The sequence below is a fragment of the Uloborus diversus genome, chromosome 6, assembly GCF_026930045.1.
Source record: "Uloborus diversus isolate 005 chromosome 6, Udiv.v.3.1, whole genome shotgun sequence".
Taxonomy (NCBI): domain Eukaryota; kingdom Metazoa; phylum Arthropoda; class Arachnida; order Araneae; family Uloboridae; genus Uloborus; species Uloborus diversus.
This window is the reverse complement of record NC_072736.1, coordinates 73,684,513-73,699,091: the sequence shown is the minus strand read 5'-3', so window position 1 is coordinate 73,699,091 and position 14,579 is coordinate 73,684,513. Positions and strand designations below refer to the sequence as shown.

Sequence of the window (14,579 nt, the reverse complement as noted above, 5' to 3'; positions counted from 1 at the left end):
TCAAATTAACATTGTATGCAAGTATTCCAAACTTATTATGAGCATAATGTTTGGCCAGGCTAGCAGTGGAAGTTGGCTGGTGGCCAAGATCATTCTGTATCTGAATGAGTCTAGCAGGGGAGATGGGAAAAATAGGATGAGGTTTTGATTTTAGTATTTTGTAGCATTACTATGAAAAAAATAATAAAAAAAAATTCTTTGGTTTTTAAAACTGCATATAAATCTGTAACAGTGAACTGCCACCCCTGCAAATTAATAAATGTGTTCGTTTCCGAGTATAAACTAGATGTTTGCCTTTCCACCCCGTCAATGGTCAGACTGTGCAGTGTAAATGATTATTTTTTACATAAAATTAAGTATTTTAAAAGTTGTCGCTTGCTTCAGAATATTAGTAAGAGGCAAATTATTATTCTAGGCATCAGCATTCATTATTTATTACCTTCATTCTTCATTGCTTGATTTTCACTCAATTAATAATTGCTTAGGTTCCCTTCAATTACAAAGAGTTTTTTTATTATTTTTATAAACTAAAAAACCATAATAGTCCATCAAAAAGCATTCAGGCACCCATAAGCAAACGGGTGTAAGTGGCAAAAATGAAAATTCGGAGATAACCATGGCAAATGATAGAAGAGACACCCACTTGTTCCGCGACAAAGAAATTTTACAATGGTAGGCCTAACAGGTACTGCGATAAAGTGGTTTAAGAAACTACCAAATGAAAGCATTATTCTGTTAGTTGGCAAAAGGATGCAAGTGCACTCACTATACGACTTGTACAGATCATAATTGTATCTATGCCTGTTTGCATTTGGAATGCCAGCTACCAAGTTGTAAATAAGTATGGGTGTAAGTAAGCCCAATATTTATAGGGCTTTAAAAAAAAAATCCTATGGCAAAGTTACTAGACATTCTTCACACTTTATATTAAAACTAACTTACACATAGGACTCTAATGTAAAAGAAATACATGATATAAACTTTGCACAAGTTTTTCGCAAAATATTGTGTTTTGTCACTCACATCCCTTTGCCTCCCGTTGCCTCAATATGTTTAACGTCAAAGGGCAAATTTTCACAACTTTTCAGATATATTTTACAACATCATACATCCAAACACTGATTTAATTCAGCTTTATTTTCCATATATTTTCAGCCATTAACATAAAATGCAGCACAATTTTAATTTGTTTCAGTTAATATAAAAGATAAAACAAACAAGCTCTAAAATGTTTTACCGGAGAATAAACTGGTTCTTTTGTACCATTGGTTCTGGCTCCATAAATTGGATTATGGAAACCATCATCTTCAGGAACTGGACCAACAATTGTGTGTGGCACATGTGCTACCTGTCCACGAGAATTTTTAGCCTTCCACCATTTACGACTGTCATCTATTACCTGGAAAAGTATTTCACATTAGTGGAAACTAATTAAGAAATATCAGCAATATCCTGAATACAAGCTCTAAATAACAATATTAGCTAATTCAGAATGTATTACAGAAAGAGTAAAGCATAGCCACGGAGAGATGGTAGATGACCTTGAAGTGGAAACATCATTTGTAATCAGAGCCGTGTCCAAGGGGAGGGTTTTAGGGGTTAAACCCCTCCCATTGGGGAGAAAAATATGTCAAATGAAGAAAATGATTGACCTAAATTAACTTTAATGTGAAAGTCTGCGTTTAGCGTTTTTCCCCCCCTTCTTTCTCTCTGAAGTTTTTCTGTAATTTAACTCAGTAATTCTGTAACGCTTGCATTTCTTTCTTCTTTTTTAACATAAAAAGTTTTACATAACATTCACGAGTTATGAGTTTACTACTGACTGAAATAATATTTTGGAAAAACTGTGGTGGTAGAACTGCTGAATGATCTACCAATAGAAAGCATTAATAATTGCTTATTGTAAGTAGGTAGTGATGAATTGGGCATATGTTGCAGCTATGAAGCTGTGTTAATGATTGTGTTTAGTAATGTTATTTGCATCTACAATAAGCTTGTTCTTGTTTAGTTTACGAGTAATTACGTATGAAGCATCATTTCGGAACAAAATCTGATATACATTCTACATTATAAAAGAAATCGTGGAGAGTTTTTAATGCCTGTTCCAATAAACTGCATAGTAAACAGATTTAAAACCTGTAAAATGAAGGAATACTTCGATCACTTGTGCAACCAGAATTATCCTTCTAGGGAAGAGGGGGGGGGGGGGGGTACAGCAGTACTTACAGGTGTATAAACGCCATACTGGGATCGACAATTTGTCGTAAAATTAAAGGTTGTGAGGGGTTGAATCCCCCCTCCCCACAGGTAAGATTAAAACCCCTCCCTTTATGAAAATCTAGATATGGGCCTGTTAGTAATACATTGTTGGTTATTATTTTGTAATAGATAGAATCAGTGATAACATGCCTATTACTACTTGGCGCCTTCTGGCTGATTATTATTATTACAAACAAGGTTGGCTTTCTGCCGGCAGAAACTGGTTTTTGCCCTGCCAGTGGCAGAAACTGGTTAAAACTGGTAAAAACTGACAAAAACTAAAAAATGCCTTGAATAATTCTAGTAATTGCTTAATCATATTTGTTTCAGTAAACTAAAAAATGTAAATCCATTTCATTATTGTAAAAAAAAAATCTATGCTATTGCGCTTGATTTTTCTAGTTCAGAAAAAAAATTGTTCAATTATAGATGCTTGTAACTTTTGGATTAATCTAATGAACAACAAGAATCTTATTGAGGTTTAGGAAAAAGATGTGACGCACTAATTTAATCAAGAAGTTACTAATTATGATTTGAGGGCTTATGTGCTTCATCCAAAGTGGAACCTGGGATAAGATTATCATGTGCTCAAGAAGAAAGTGACAGAGTTTTACTTGCCAATATTAACATTGCTTTTGTACATAATATTTTGCAAAACAAGGTATCCTCATTGCCTGAAACGTATTTTTGTAGTCAAATTAGATGAACCAGTTTTTAAAAAAATGTGCAATAGGTACATGAAAGTCATTAATTTTGCTTGTTTCTGGGATTATAATACCTGTTATTTCTGTTGTACTTGATAAAATATTTTCTATTTTGAATGGTGATAATATTGTAAATAAATTGCACTTTGGTTAACATTTAGTTGTTTTTCCCAAGCATTTCCTGTTATATGTCAGTAAATACTTTTTCATTTTGTGAGTTTCAGGCCAGTTTCTGCCACATATGCGGCAGAAAGGGGTTCTTGCCATGCCGGTTTAACCGGTTTCTACCAGAGGTTTTTAACGACCTTGGCAGAAACTTGCCAATCCTGATTACAAAGGCTACAAATGATGTTTCTGGCTGAAGGTCATCTGCCATTTTTCTGTGGTTAAGCTTTAACAGAGATCTGAAAAATAAATTAATGAAAGACATAAATCTTACTTCTAAGTATTCCCCTCTGATTACAGTAAGTTCTTTATCATTGTTGGCTGTTCTTGGATACATAACTTGAACTACTCGAGCTCCTTTGGCGGTCAACTCTTCATAAAACTGCTTTTGGTGACGCTCAAACTGAATCTGAGGATCTGAAGCAGGAGTATGATCAATGGAATCAGCACTAAAGTCAGATCTAACATCTCTGTCTCTCATATCATGAAATTCTCGATCAGACACTGGAGTTAAGGCACCATTCCTATAAAAAATTCCAAACCTCATGAGTGGAAATGTCTAATGAAGTTGTCAGCTGTAAAAAGGTAAGAAATTCATGCAAATATTTGGTTCATCTTTTGGAAGTAAACACTCTCAAACATCATAGCATTAACACAACTATTATAAATATGTTTTTTAAAGATATAAAAACCACACTGTAAATATTTAAAATAGTTTTTCTGTTATGATGTTATTTATTTTTGTTACATTAAGTTCAAAAAAAGTTGTAATAAATACATAAATGCATCACTTTGCTTTATGAGATCCATAACAAATTGACATTTCAAGGAAAATATGAAACTTTTACAAAACAAAACATTGGTTTTTATAAGAATAGTTACTACATTAGTTAACATTATTTTATGTCTTCTTTTCAGTTGTTAAAATCTGAGATTCTCATTCTTATTGGCTGGTTTGGCTTCCCATACTGGTTTGTGAAAAACTTTGACCAGTCCTCAGTAGTTAACATTGCGTTATCTGATTTAAAAATGTAATAATATGATAAAATTTTGTGCTATATTTTTTATGTTAATAGGATCTAGAATGCAGAATTATGTATTTTAGAGTTGAAACACTGCTTACATTTATCACTTGTTACAGCTCGCTTTTAAAAACTGTATTCTGTGTTTTTTCCTAGAGGAATTATATACTTTTTTCTTAAAAAAATTTTTTTTTAATGAAAAGACCTACAGAAAATTCAATTTTTCATATAGAATCCTATTTTTCCTTTTTTTTTTTGAGCAATCACGATTGCTTATTGCTTTTATTTGACTGTTTTGAGGTCCTATCATTTTATTTTCCCGCCAGCACCCTCTGCAGCATCACCGTCGACCGGATCCTCACAATGCTGCTCCTATAGCAAAAACCGTCTCCAGGTTGCATCAATATCCTACACTTACACGCACACATACACACACAAACAATTACACACACTCAAACGCATACACACACATACATACAGACCAGGGTTGGCAAAAACCCGGTTTTTTTTAAAAAAGCCCATGGACCCAGGGTTTTTTGGATTTTTTAAATAAAACCCAAAAAACCCAACTAAAGCTGGGTTTTTTAAAAGAAATGTGGGTTTTTTGAATTTTTTTATGGAAAATGTAGGGTACTTGTAGCATATTGTAGCATAAGTATTTGGACAAAGCGCCAAAATTGTCTTGGGGTAAAAAAAGCTGGAAAACTAGTTAAATTTCAGCGTTTTCTGAAGAAAAGTATAAAATAATGCCATTAAGAGTTAAGAAATACTATTAAAGTTCAAAATTCATTTTTTATGTCCATTGTCTGTGGTGAAGAACAAATAAAAAAAAGTTTAAATTGTGAAAATATTTAAACTAATTAATTTTTTAAAAAACTTCTCAGAAAATTTTTAAAAAACCCAAAAGTGGGCTAAATAATGGGTTTTTTTAAATGGGTTTTTTCAAAAAAACCCATTGGGTCCAACCCAATTGGGTCCAATCCGGCCAACCCTGATACAGACACCTACACATACACACACAACTACCCACACACTCATGCCTGCACAGAGACACAAACACATATGCCTACACATACACATTCCCCCACTCCACACAAACACTCATACACACAACTACCACACACTCATACCTGCACACAGACATGAACACACATGCCTACACACACATACCCCCTACACACTCGTGATTGCAAAAAACATAATTTGAATTCAAGAGGTCAAAATTCAAATTAATTTTTTAACTTTTTTTTTGTTTGTTTGAACTACTTTAGGGTAAAAAAAAATAGAAATATGGGACAGTGCATTGTCCACTGTGCAGATGAAGATTTTTTCAACAAATAATTTGTTTAGATCAGATAGTTGCCCTGAAACTACTGAAGGAAACGTATTTTCCGTTAGTCAATAAGTTGACAGTCATGTTTTAATAATTTAGTTAAGTAACTAATTTATTTCTAATTTCTTTTGTTTTTAGCAATATTTTTATTAGAAAAGATAATTTGTTTCGTTGCTTTTTATGATTTTACTTCATTACTATTGTTATTTTTTGCATTGTGTGTGTTTAACACAAAAGCAGAACTGAACAAATTAGTCAAGAATAAACTAAAAGTTGTCCAAAAAAATGTTTTTGGTTAGCCTTTTTACCTCAGGGGCTGCTCATATAAATAATGTCACACTTTTTTTCAATACATTTCAATACCCTTTGTCACGGTTTCACACTTCACCATAACCTCCCTCTTGTCACATGTGACAGGACCGTGGTGGCCTGATAGGTAAGATATCAGGCTCATAACTGGAGGGTCCTGTGTTTGATGCAAGCCGGCCGAAGATCCTCCGTCCTAGGGCGCCCATATACGGGGGGTAAGTGGGGGCTTGAGCCCCTCCCCCTTAGAAATTAAAACTTCCTTGCTTTTAGTACTTTTTTCTTTGCAAAAATGTAAAAACATTTCTTCTCCAGCCATTAATGAATAAGTTATTAAAAATTATTAAATTTTAATGATTCTAATCTATCTTGAAATCGGTGCTAAACCATGGGGAAAAATCTGAGCCCCCCCCCCCTTTACAATTTTTTATATGGGCCCCCATGCCTTTGTCCTCACTAATGTGGACTGAATGAGGTTAAAAATGTACATGGTCACCAAGTCCTCCAAGTTCCCAATCCAAATTAATACCTCGGGGTACTAGATCAGGGGTTGCTCAGCTCCTGATTTGGATAAAAATCACAGCTCTCTTCAGGGCCCCATTCAACTGGTTAAACCACGCATTGTGTCAGGTACAGGGGACCCTTGAGTGTAGTGTCATATGTGACACTATGTTTTACAGATACATTGCTATAAAAAAAAGGTTTTTATTTCAACCAAAGTGTGATGTGATACTCTTGTTACTCTCTCCCTCCCCTTTGTCTCTAACATTCACAATTTCGCGACTCCCTCTCTACTTCTAGGTGTGACATCATTTGTGAAGTTTAGGCAATAGGTATTTTTTATCACTGGTACTTTTAGAAATCGAAATTTATGAAGTTTTCTTTGAAAATTATGTAAAGTTTTTAGATTTGAAAAGAAAATGCAGGATTGGGGCATTCCACGGTATTTTTGACATTTATGAAGAGTTTGTAACGTGACCTTTTTTGCCATAACTTTTTAATTTACTGTTTGATTAGCATATTATTTTATTTTGATCTTTTCCTACCAACACACCAGGTGAAATTAAAATAATTTGCAAATCAAACGGCAAATTAAAAAGTTATGGCAAAAAAAGGCCACGTTACGGACTCTACATAATGTCAAAAATACCGTGGAATGCCCCGATTGCTACTCAAATATTATTGATATCATATTTAGTTTTAGTTTGTTTTTTGCATACCTCAAACATTTGTCCCTTTGTTTATGTTTTACAATTTATTTTTCATATTGTGCTTCATTTTTGGAACTCAAATAGTACATATAAAACCATGGAAGTCACTTTGTCACAAACGGATCACAGGTTGTCAAGCGAAAGCTTTTTTTTTTTTTTTAAATTGGCATGAGTTAGTTCATATTCTTTGTTAAATCAAGGTTTCTTCAGCTTCAAAAAAGAAAAAAAAAGGAAGTTTGATTGTAAATCAAAAGCTAAAACAGCTAAAACAATTTCAGCTGCCAAAACGTACCTTTCATATGGTTCTCTTCTTGATAATTCTGTTTGATTGTCATAATATCTGCTGTCAAAATTGGAATGTGGCATTTCATTAGAAAGTAAAGGTGAGACCGGTCGTTCTTTCTCACTTCGGTCATTGTAATAGTAATCACTCCCATAGCGACTCTCTCTCTCTTGACGTGATGAGGCCCTGAAGTCTTGTTGCCGTGATTCAGGCTGAATAAAAATGAGATATGAGAGAACGAACTGGATACTTGAATTAAAATGTTACTTTTTCAAGTGATGTTTGGCATACAGCACAGTAAATTCATATTTTTGAAAATCAAGAAATTAAAAAAAAAATAATAGTTCAAATGATAACTTTTAGCTTAGATGTCCCTTAGAAAAAATATTCAGTTCCATGTGTCACTAAGTTTTACTTAATACAGTTAAACACAATATTTAAATCATTAATGATTTCAACTATTTACGAATACAAATGTGACGACCAGCAACAGGCTCTGGACCAGCTAGGCTGGTCCTAGTCAGTTTGTTAGTCCTCAATGAATATCAATGGCCCCATTACAGCTATCCACCCTATTGCTCATTACCGCCTCTTCCAGTAAGCTGTTCCAAGTGCCCACCACCTTACTAAAGTAGTAGTTCTTTCCAATTTCCAGGTTAGCGTGAGATTTGAATAGCATAAAACAATGACCCTTCATCCTGCTTTCTGGGCAAAAAATTAATCCATTAACATCTTTCATTTTGATAAATTTAAACAACTGAATCATGTTGCCCCCTGACTCTCTTTTGCTCCAGGCTATATATATTAAGCATATTAAGTCTAGTATCATAATCTAAATCTGAAAGTCCCCTTACTCTCTAGTCTAGTTACCCTTTTTTTGAACCCTTTCCAATGCAGAAATGTCTTTCCTCAAATAAGGCAACCAAAACTGAACAGCATACTACAAATGAGATCTTACTAAACTCCTATATAAAGGCAGAAGAACCTTAGATTTGTTTGAAACAGATCTACTGATAAACCTAAGCATTCTGTTGGCTTTGTTACTTGCAATGCTGCACTGTTGACTAAACTTGAAGTCCTGGCCGATCTTTTTACTTCAAAGTCACTTCTTTTTTAATTTTTAAAGCTTTTTTACATGAGGAAAAAATCTATGGATGACTTAAGTTTACACATTCTTTTTGAGCAGTTCAAAAAGTTAATCTTCTTCACAAAAAATAACAAACAAATATATAACAACAACAAATAAAAATAAACTAAGACATTCATAAAAATCCAGCAAAACAGTTTAAAATGCAAATGCGAAACTCTTTATTGAATATAAAATTTCCAAGATTCCTTAAAATATTTTGAACCTGATAAATAGCTCTATTTATAATTTATGGACCTAATTACAATACCTATGAAAAAATGTAAAACAGAGCACAGTAAATCACTGACAGAACCAAAATTTATCACCCTGAATATCATGAAATATAGCAAATACATATTTATCTAAATGCCAAAGATTTGTAATAAAATGTTTTTTGTTTTTGTAAGTAATATTCATTAAAGGAAAAAAAAAATCAAGCAATAGGATACTATTCTTCAAAATTAAGAAAAATTTCATCAATTTAATATTCAGGAATTAATTCAAAAAGAATAAATTGCAGTGTCCTAGTACAGAGTGGGTTCTTTTCTATAAAGATAATAAACTTTAACACCAAATGTTATGGTCCTTAGTCTGTTGCGCAAGGCATATAATTAATCTCTGACATTTGCTTTCCAGTTAAGGATTTTTACAATTTTCATGTACTTCAGAACATACAATTGCCAACTTTTTTCTTTTGGGTCTCCATCTTTGCCTTGTGCACATCGGTTTCCAGCAGAAGGTGTTTTCAATTTTTGTATTATCATTGCCTGTATCTTTAATATGAATAATTATTTTCCTTTAATGTACCTTATTATATTCAGTCTTAAATTTTTAAATATATTTTTAATGTACTTTAAATCCAATCATTTTTCTAAACGAGTACTTCATCAAAAAAAAAAAAAAAAAACTTAATGGTAAATGAAAATATTGTTTTGAGCTCAGAGTAAGAAAATTTGAATGTAATATAGTGCAGAACCGTTTGTCTGGAAAAAAAAAACGGGAAATCAGAAAACCGGCAACTTTTTGCCGATTTTCCCCACTATTTTCAAAAAATACACATTTTCGGCAATTTTTGAAAAAGTAAGCATTGTTTTGAAATACCTAAAAGAAGATGAACAGTTTCTTAGTAAATATTATATTACTCACGTATAACTCAGGAAAAAGTTTACAAAAACGAACTTCAAAAGATTACGCGGAAGATATTTCCGAAATAATTTCTTGAATTAAAAAGTACACTCGTAAGTCCGAAATTTTCTTGTTTTATTCTAACTGAAAACTAAAGAAATGATATTGTCACATTCTAATGCAATATTTTTTCGAATAGCCTTTAAAGCCGTTTAGAGTGTGACTTGCCCTTTCCTTCATTTTCTTTCCTTTTAAAACATGTTTAAATTATTCTCTCACTAGTAGTTTTTAATATTTTGAAATTTATAATAATTTCGGAACTGTTTTCTTATTATTTTAATATCTATGACTATTCATTATACTAATTTAAGTTTTATAAGCAATCAGCCAATAGCGCTTTTTAGCGATCCAGAAAACCGGGAATTTCAGAAATCTGGGATAACGATGGTCCCGAACTTCCCGGATAATCGTTTTCTACAATAGTTAATATATATCAATCGTTAGAAAAAACATACTCCAACTTTTGTTTATATCTAAGTTTATATGCAGTTAAAAAGGTAACATTAATGGTTGTTTGAAAAAGTTATCTTCAAACAATATGAAATTGGAAAAGCTATTTAAATTATTGGAAATTTATAATTTTCTCACACCATGCTTGATAAAACAGAATGTGGCTTCTACAAATGTGGATAAGATATGGATAACCATACTATAATTATTTCAACTACTCTTCACAATCTAAATTAAGGACATAGTTTTCCATTATTAATTATGAAGTCTATCAAAAAGAAATAATTAAGAAAACAAAAGTTAAGACTGATTTTCTACGTGTTTTGTTATAATAATGTATGATCCCACATCAGCTTGCATGCCGGAAATAAGCGAGATTAATCAGCAAATTTCAATTTTCCAACATGCTGCATTATTTGGGGTTTGTTTTTCTTTACTAATAATAAAGCTGAAAGTCTCTCTGTACGGATCTCTGTCTGTCAGGATCTCTCTCTGTCCGGATCTCTGCCTATCAGAATCTCTCTGACGCGCATAGCGCCTAGATCGTTCGGCTGGTTTTCATGAACTTTGGCACAAAGTTAGTTTGTAGCATGGGAGTGTGCACCTCAAAGCAATTTTTTGAAAATTCGATGTGGTTCTTTTTCTATTCCAATTTTAAGAACAAAATTATCATAAGATGGACGAGTAAATGACGAAATTATCATAACGTGGAACCGTAACATGGGCACAAGCCAATTGGCGAGAAAATTCACTACACATTATTTGTAAATATACAGGCAAACCAAAAGACCTTTTAATTTTACTATTACGGGCAAAGCTGTGCGGGTACCACTAGTGAAAGAATAAAATTAAGTTAGCTGCATTATTGTTAACACAGTTACTATTAAAGTTTACTGTACATACACATACTGAACATGATATGACTTGTTTGATATTTATTGAAAACGTTTTTTGTTTGAAAGCTATAATTCAAGGCATCACACATATTATTAAAAAAAAAAAAATTATTATTATTCAAACATGAGCGTTATTTTGCAAACATGAACGAGATTAAAAGAGGGTATCAAACAGTCAATTGACAATTATTCAGTACACTGGCATAAGATGAAACATGCTTTTTTGTTGGCATAAAATGTAAAATAAATTCGCCAACTTCTTATTGCCAATAATGCCATAAGTGGCCCAGTTACTGTAACCATTATTCATAATAACCGTACCTAAGTGCTTAAAATCTTTTTTGCTAATAATAAAGCTGAAAGCATCTCTGTCTGGATGTCTGTCTGTCAGTATCGCTGTGACGCGCATAGCGCCTAGACCGTTTGGCTGATTTTCATGAACTTTGGCACAAAGTTAGTTTGTAGCATGGGAGTGTGCACCTCAAAGCGATTTTTTGAAAATTCGATGTGGTTCTTTTTCTATTCCAATTTTAAGAACAAAATTATCATAAGATGGATGAGTAAATGACGAAATTATCATAACGTGGAACTGTAACATGGGCACAAGCCAATTGGCGAGAAAATTCACTACACATTATTTGTAAATATACAGGCAAACCAAAAGACCTTTTAATTTTTCTATTACGGGCAAAGCCGTGTGGGTACCACTAGTCAAAAATAAAACAGTAGAACAAAAAAAAAAAGGTTATTTAGTCAAGAATACAAATATTCAAGTAAGAAGCAAGATAAAACTAATATGTGTTTCTTAATGAAAGTCATTCATTATGGATTTAGTTAAGTGCCAATAAAATGATGGACTTAGAGGCCATTATATTAATTGTAATTCACTTATAACTTTAAAATAAATTCTTCCAGTTTCTTTCCAGGAATCAAGCCTAATTTTATTCTTTAAATAGCTGTATTAAGCTCGTTATGTTTTTATAATTTATTTACTTTATCATTTGTGGTCTTTTATTAAAAGTTAATTAAAAATAAATATTTGCTTGGTTTTAATATAATTTTTATAAACGTATTCATAACTGAGTGTACGTTCTTATCAGTACGAAAACAAGAAAAAAACTATTGACAAAATTAAAAAATCATATTAATTGTGATTAACTTGTAAGTTTTCAATAAATTCTTTCAAGGAATCGAGCCTAATTTTTATTCATTAAATAGCTATATTAAACTAATTATGTAATTGCAACATATTAACTTTAACATTTGAGGACGTTTATAAAAAGTTACATTAAAAACAAATATTTGCTTGGTTTTAATATATTTTTATAAAAGTATTCATAACTGATAGTACTGTTCTTATCTATACAAAAAAAAAAACCTCTGTAAGTTAGTATTGACAAAATTAAACTGTTTATTAACATTAATAAGATAATATATAGAACTCATGAGATTTTTTAAGATAAACATACATTAATTACACTAAAAAGTACTTCTTAATCTTGTTTTTTCCAGCATGCAAGAAAAAGTCAGACGAGAAATCTTGAAAAACCTGGAGAAACCTGAATTTTGCTGCTTGCCAGCTGACGCCGCGTAATACAGTACCTCTGTCATACAAATTATTATCAGGGTTCCAAAATATCCGATATTTTGATATATATGGTATAGGTTGATATATATCTGATATTTTGATACATACCGGATATTTTCAATTAGCAAAAATTTAAGTCTTCAAAATAGGAAATGCATCCTCAAATCACTATTTATTTTCTTATACAGTAGAAGACCGTTATAACGCACACCTAGGGGCCACAGCTTTTCCGTTATACAGGTTTCTGCGTTATATAGATCATTTCACAAATTTTGAAATTAACATTCAGAATATATCTATATATTAGCCCTTCAGAATGAGTTTTATCTGCAATGAATATTAAAACACCAATATTACAATTAGTTATTCACAAATAAATATGTTTCACAATCAAAAGAAAGTGCATTATCCTGCACTTCTGCTTGCTTCATGGTTTGCATAACAGCTCCATTTTAAAGAGCCATCTGGTATTTTCTGTTATGATTACTAATTTTAAATTTAAAAGCTTTGAATTAAGATGGAAAGATGAAAAACTTTCAAAATTTAATTTGCCTAACAAATTTTATGTTTACAAAGCAAAACAGAGGGATTTTTCAAGCTTCAAAACCTATTGTTTACTTCTGAAAAGTTGTGCGGTTTATAGAGAATTGCGTTATACAGGTCAGCGTTATAACGGTCTTCTATTGTACTATAATTAAAATATGTAGACTTAAAATTAATGTTTTTTTCATTATTTATATCTACTATTTCATTTTACATTTCAGTCAATTTTAATGGACTTGATTTAGCATTAGATGTTTTACTTATTTTTCTTCTGTTAGCTACTTTTACAGTTATGTGATTCAGAAATAAATAATATGCATTAATCAGTGCACTGTTATAGGACATTTTCTTTTTTTCTGAGAAATATTCAATATTTAACTAGGCACTTTTCATATGAATTAAAATCGTTTCATTACAAAACATTTTATGAATATAAAATACACGTAAAAAATGAATATAATGCAACTTTGTTATATTAATGATGTATTATACATCATAAAAATATAATACATAACTTTTGGGTTATTTTTAATAAATGAACAATATTACTATGATTAATATACTTTTTATATTGAAAATACCATAGTTGAAAAAATAAATATCGAAAATATCATATTTTCGAAATAAATATTGAATATATATCGACTGATATATATCCTCGAACCCTGATTATTATATATTTAAGATTAAGAAGCTGTTAAAAATTACTTTTTCATGGTTTCTTCTACCTTCTTCCCTTCTCAATTTCTGTGCAACTGCTGCAGCAGCAGCAGCAGTTGCTTCAGCTCTTTCCCTTTCTTCTGAAAAAGGATTTTCTGGAGCCCAACCATCAGAAAACACAGGGTGGAAGCTACCTTCGAAACCTTTCCACTGATCTCTAGAAACAGATAGAAAAAATTGTATAATTTTGTTCTTTCCTTAAACTAGGCAATAATTTGTCATACCATGAAACTAAAAAAGACTGAATCATTTTCATGAAATTGTAGCTTTAAAACTGGTTTTACAATGGTGTGAAAGTACAGTGAAACTCTGATTTGATGCTTCTCAAGGGACTGGGTTAAAAAAAAACGTAAACTATGAGAAATATATAGAAAGCAAAAATCAAATTAAAAGATCTAAAGGTATTAAAGATGACCCTTTTAAAAAGTATACAGTCAACTCTCGTTTATCGCAGTTAATTCATTCCAGAATTTGCCGCAATAACTGAATTTCCATGAAGCAGAATTAGAGCACATTAAACTTATTTACGACAATTTAAATAGGTTTTCAACATAGTAACAGCCCCCTAGACATGAAACAGCACCCTTAGCCACCATTACATTTATATTACTTAATATATTGCTCAAAATATGAGAAAAGGAGATATATTAGACGTAATGGATATCACATTGTTAATTATTGGAAAATATGCTACACACACACATGCAGTTCTTACACACTACTACTAATCTATGAAAATAGCTCAACTTGTTTTATTATGAATTAATTGCCAGTTACTCTGACCA

General features: G+C 31.7%; 1 protein-coding gene across 1 annotated transcript in view; it reads right to left on the bottom strand.

The window, feature by feature from the left end:
* The window catches only part of LOC129224044 (epidermal growth factor receptor kinase substrate 8-like), a 171,512-nt gene that overhangs the window by 1,880 nt on the left and 155,053 nt on the right, over positions 1-14,579 (bottom strand). The window contains exons 13-16 of the mRNA XM_054858443.1: positions 13,783-13,951; positions 7,293-7,495; positions 3,403-3,652; positions 1,238-1,399 (exon numbers count right to left, since the gene is read on the bottom strand). Of these exons, the coding sequence (XP_054714418.1) occupies positions 1,238-1,399; positions 3,403-3,652; positions 7,293-7,495; positions 13,783-13,951 (784 nt within the window). The remainder of the gene's footprint in view (positions 1-1,237; positions 1,400-3,402; positions 3,653-7,292; positions 7,496-13,782; positions 13,952-14,579) is intronic.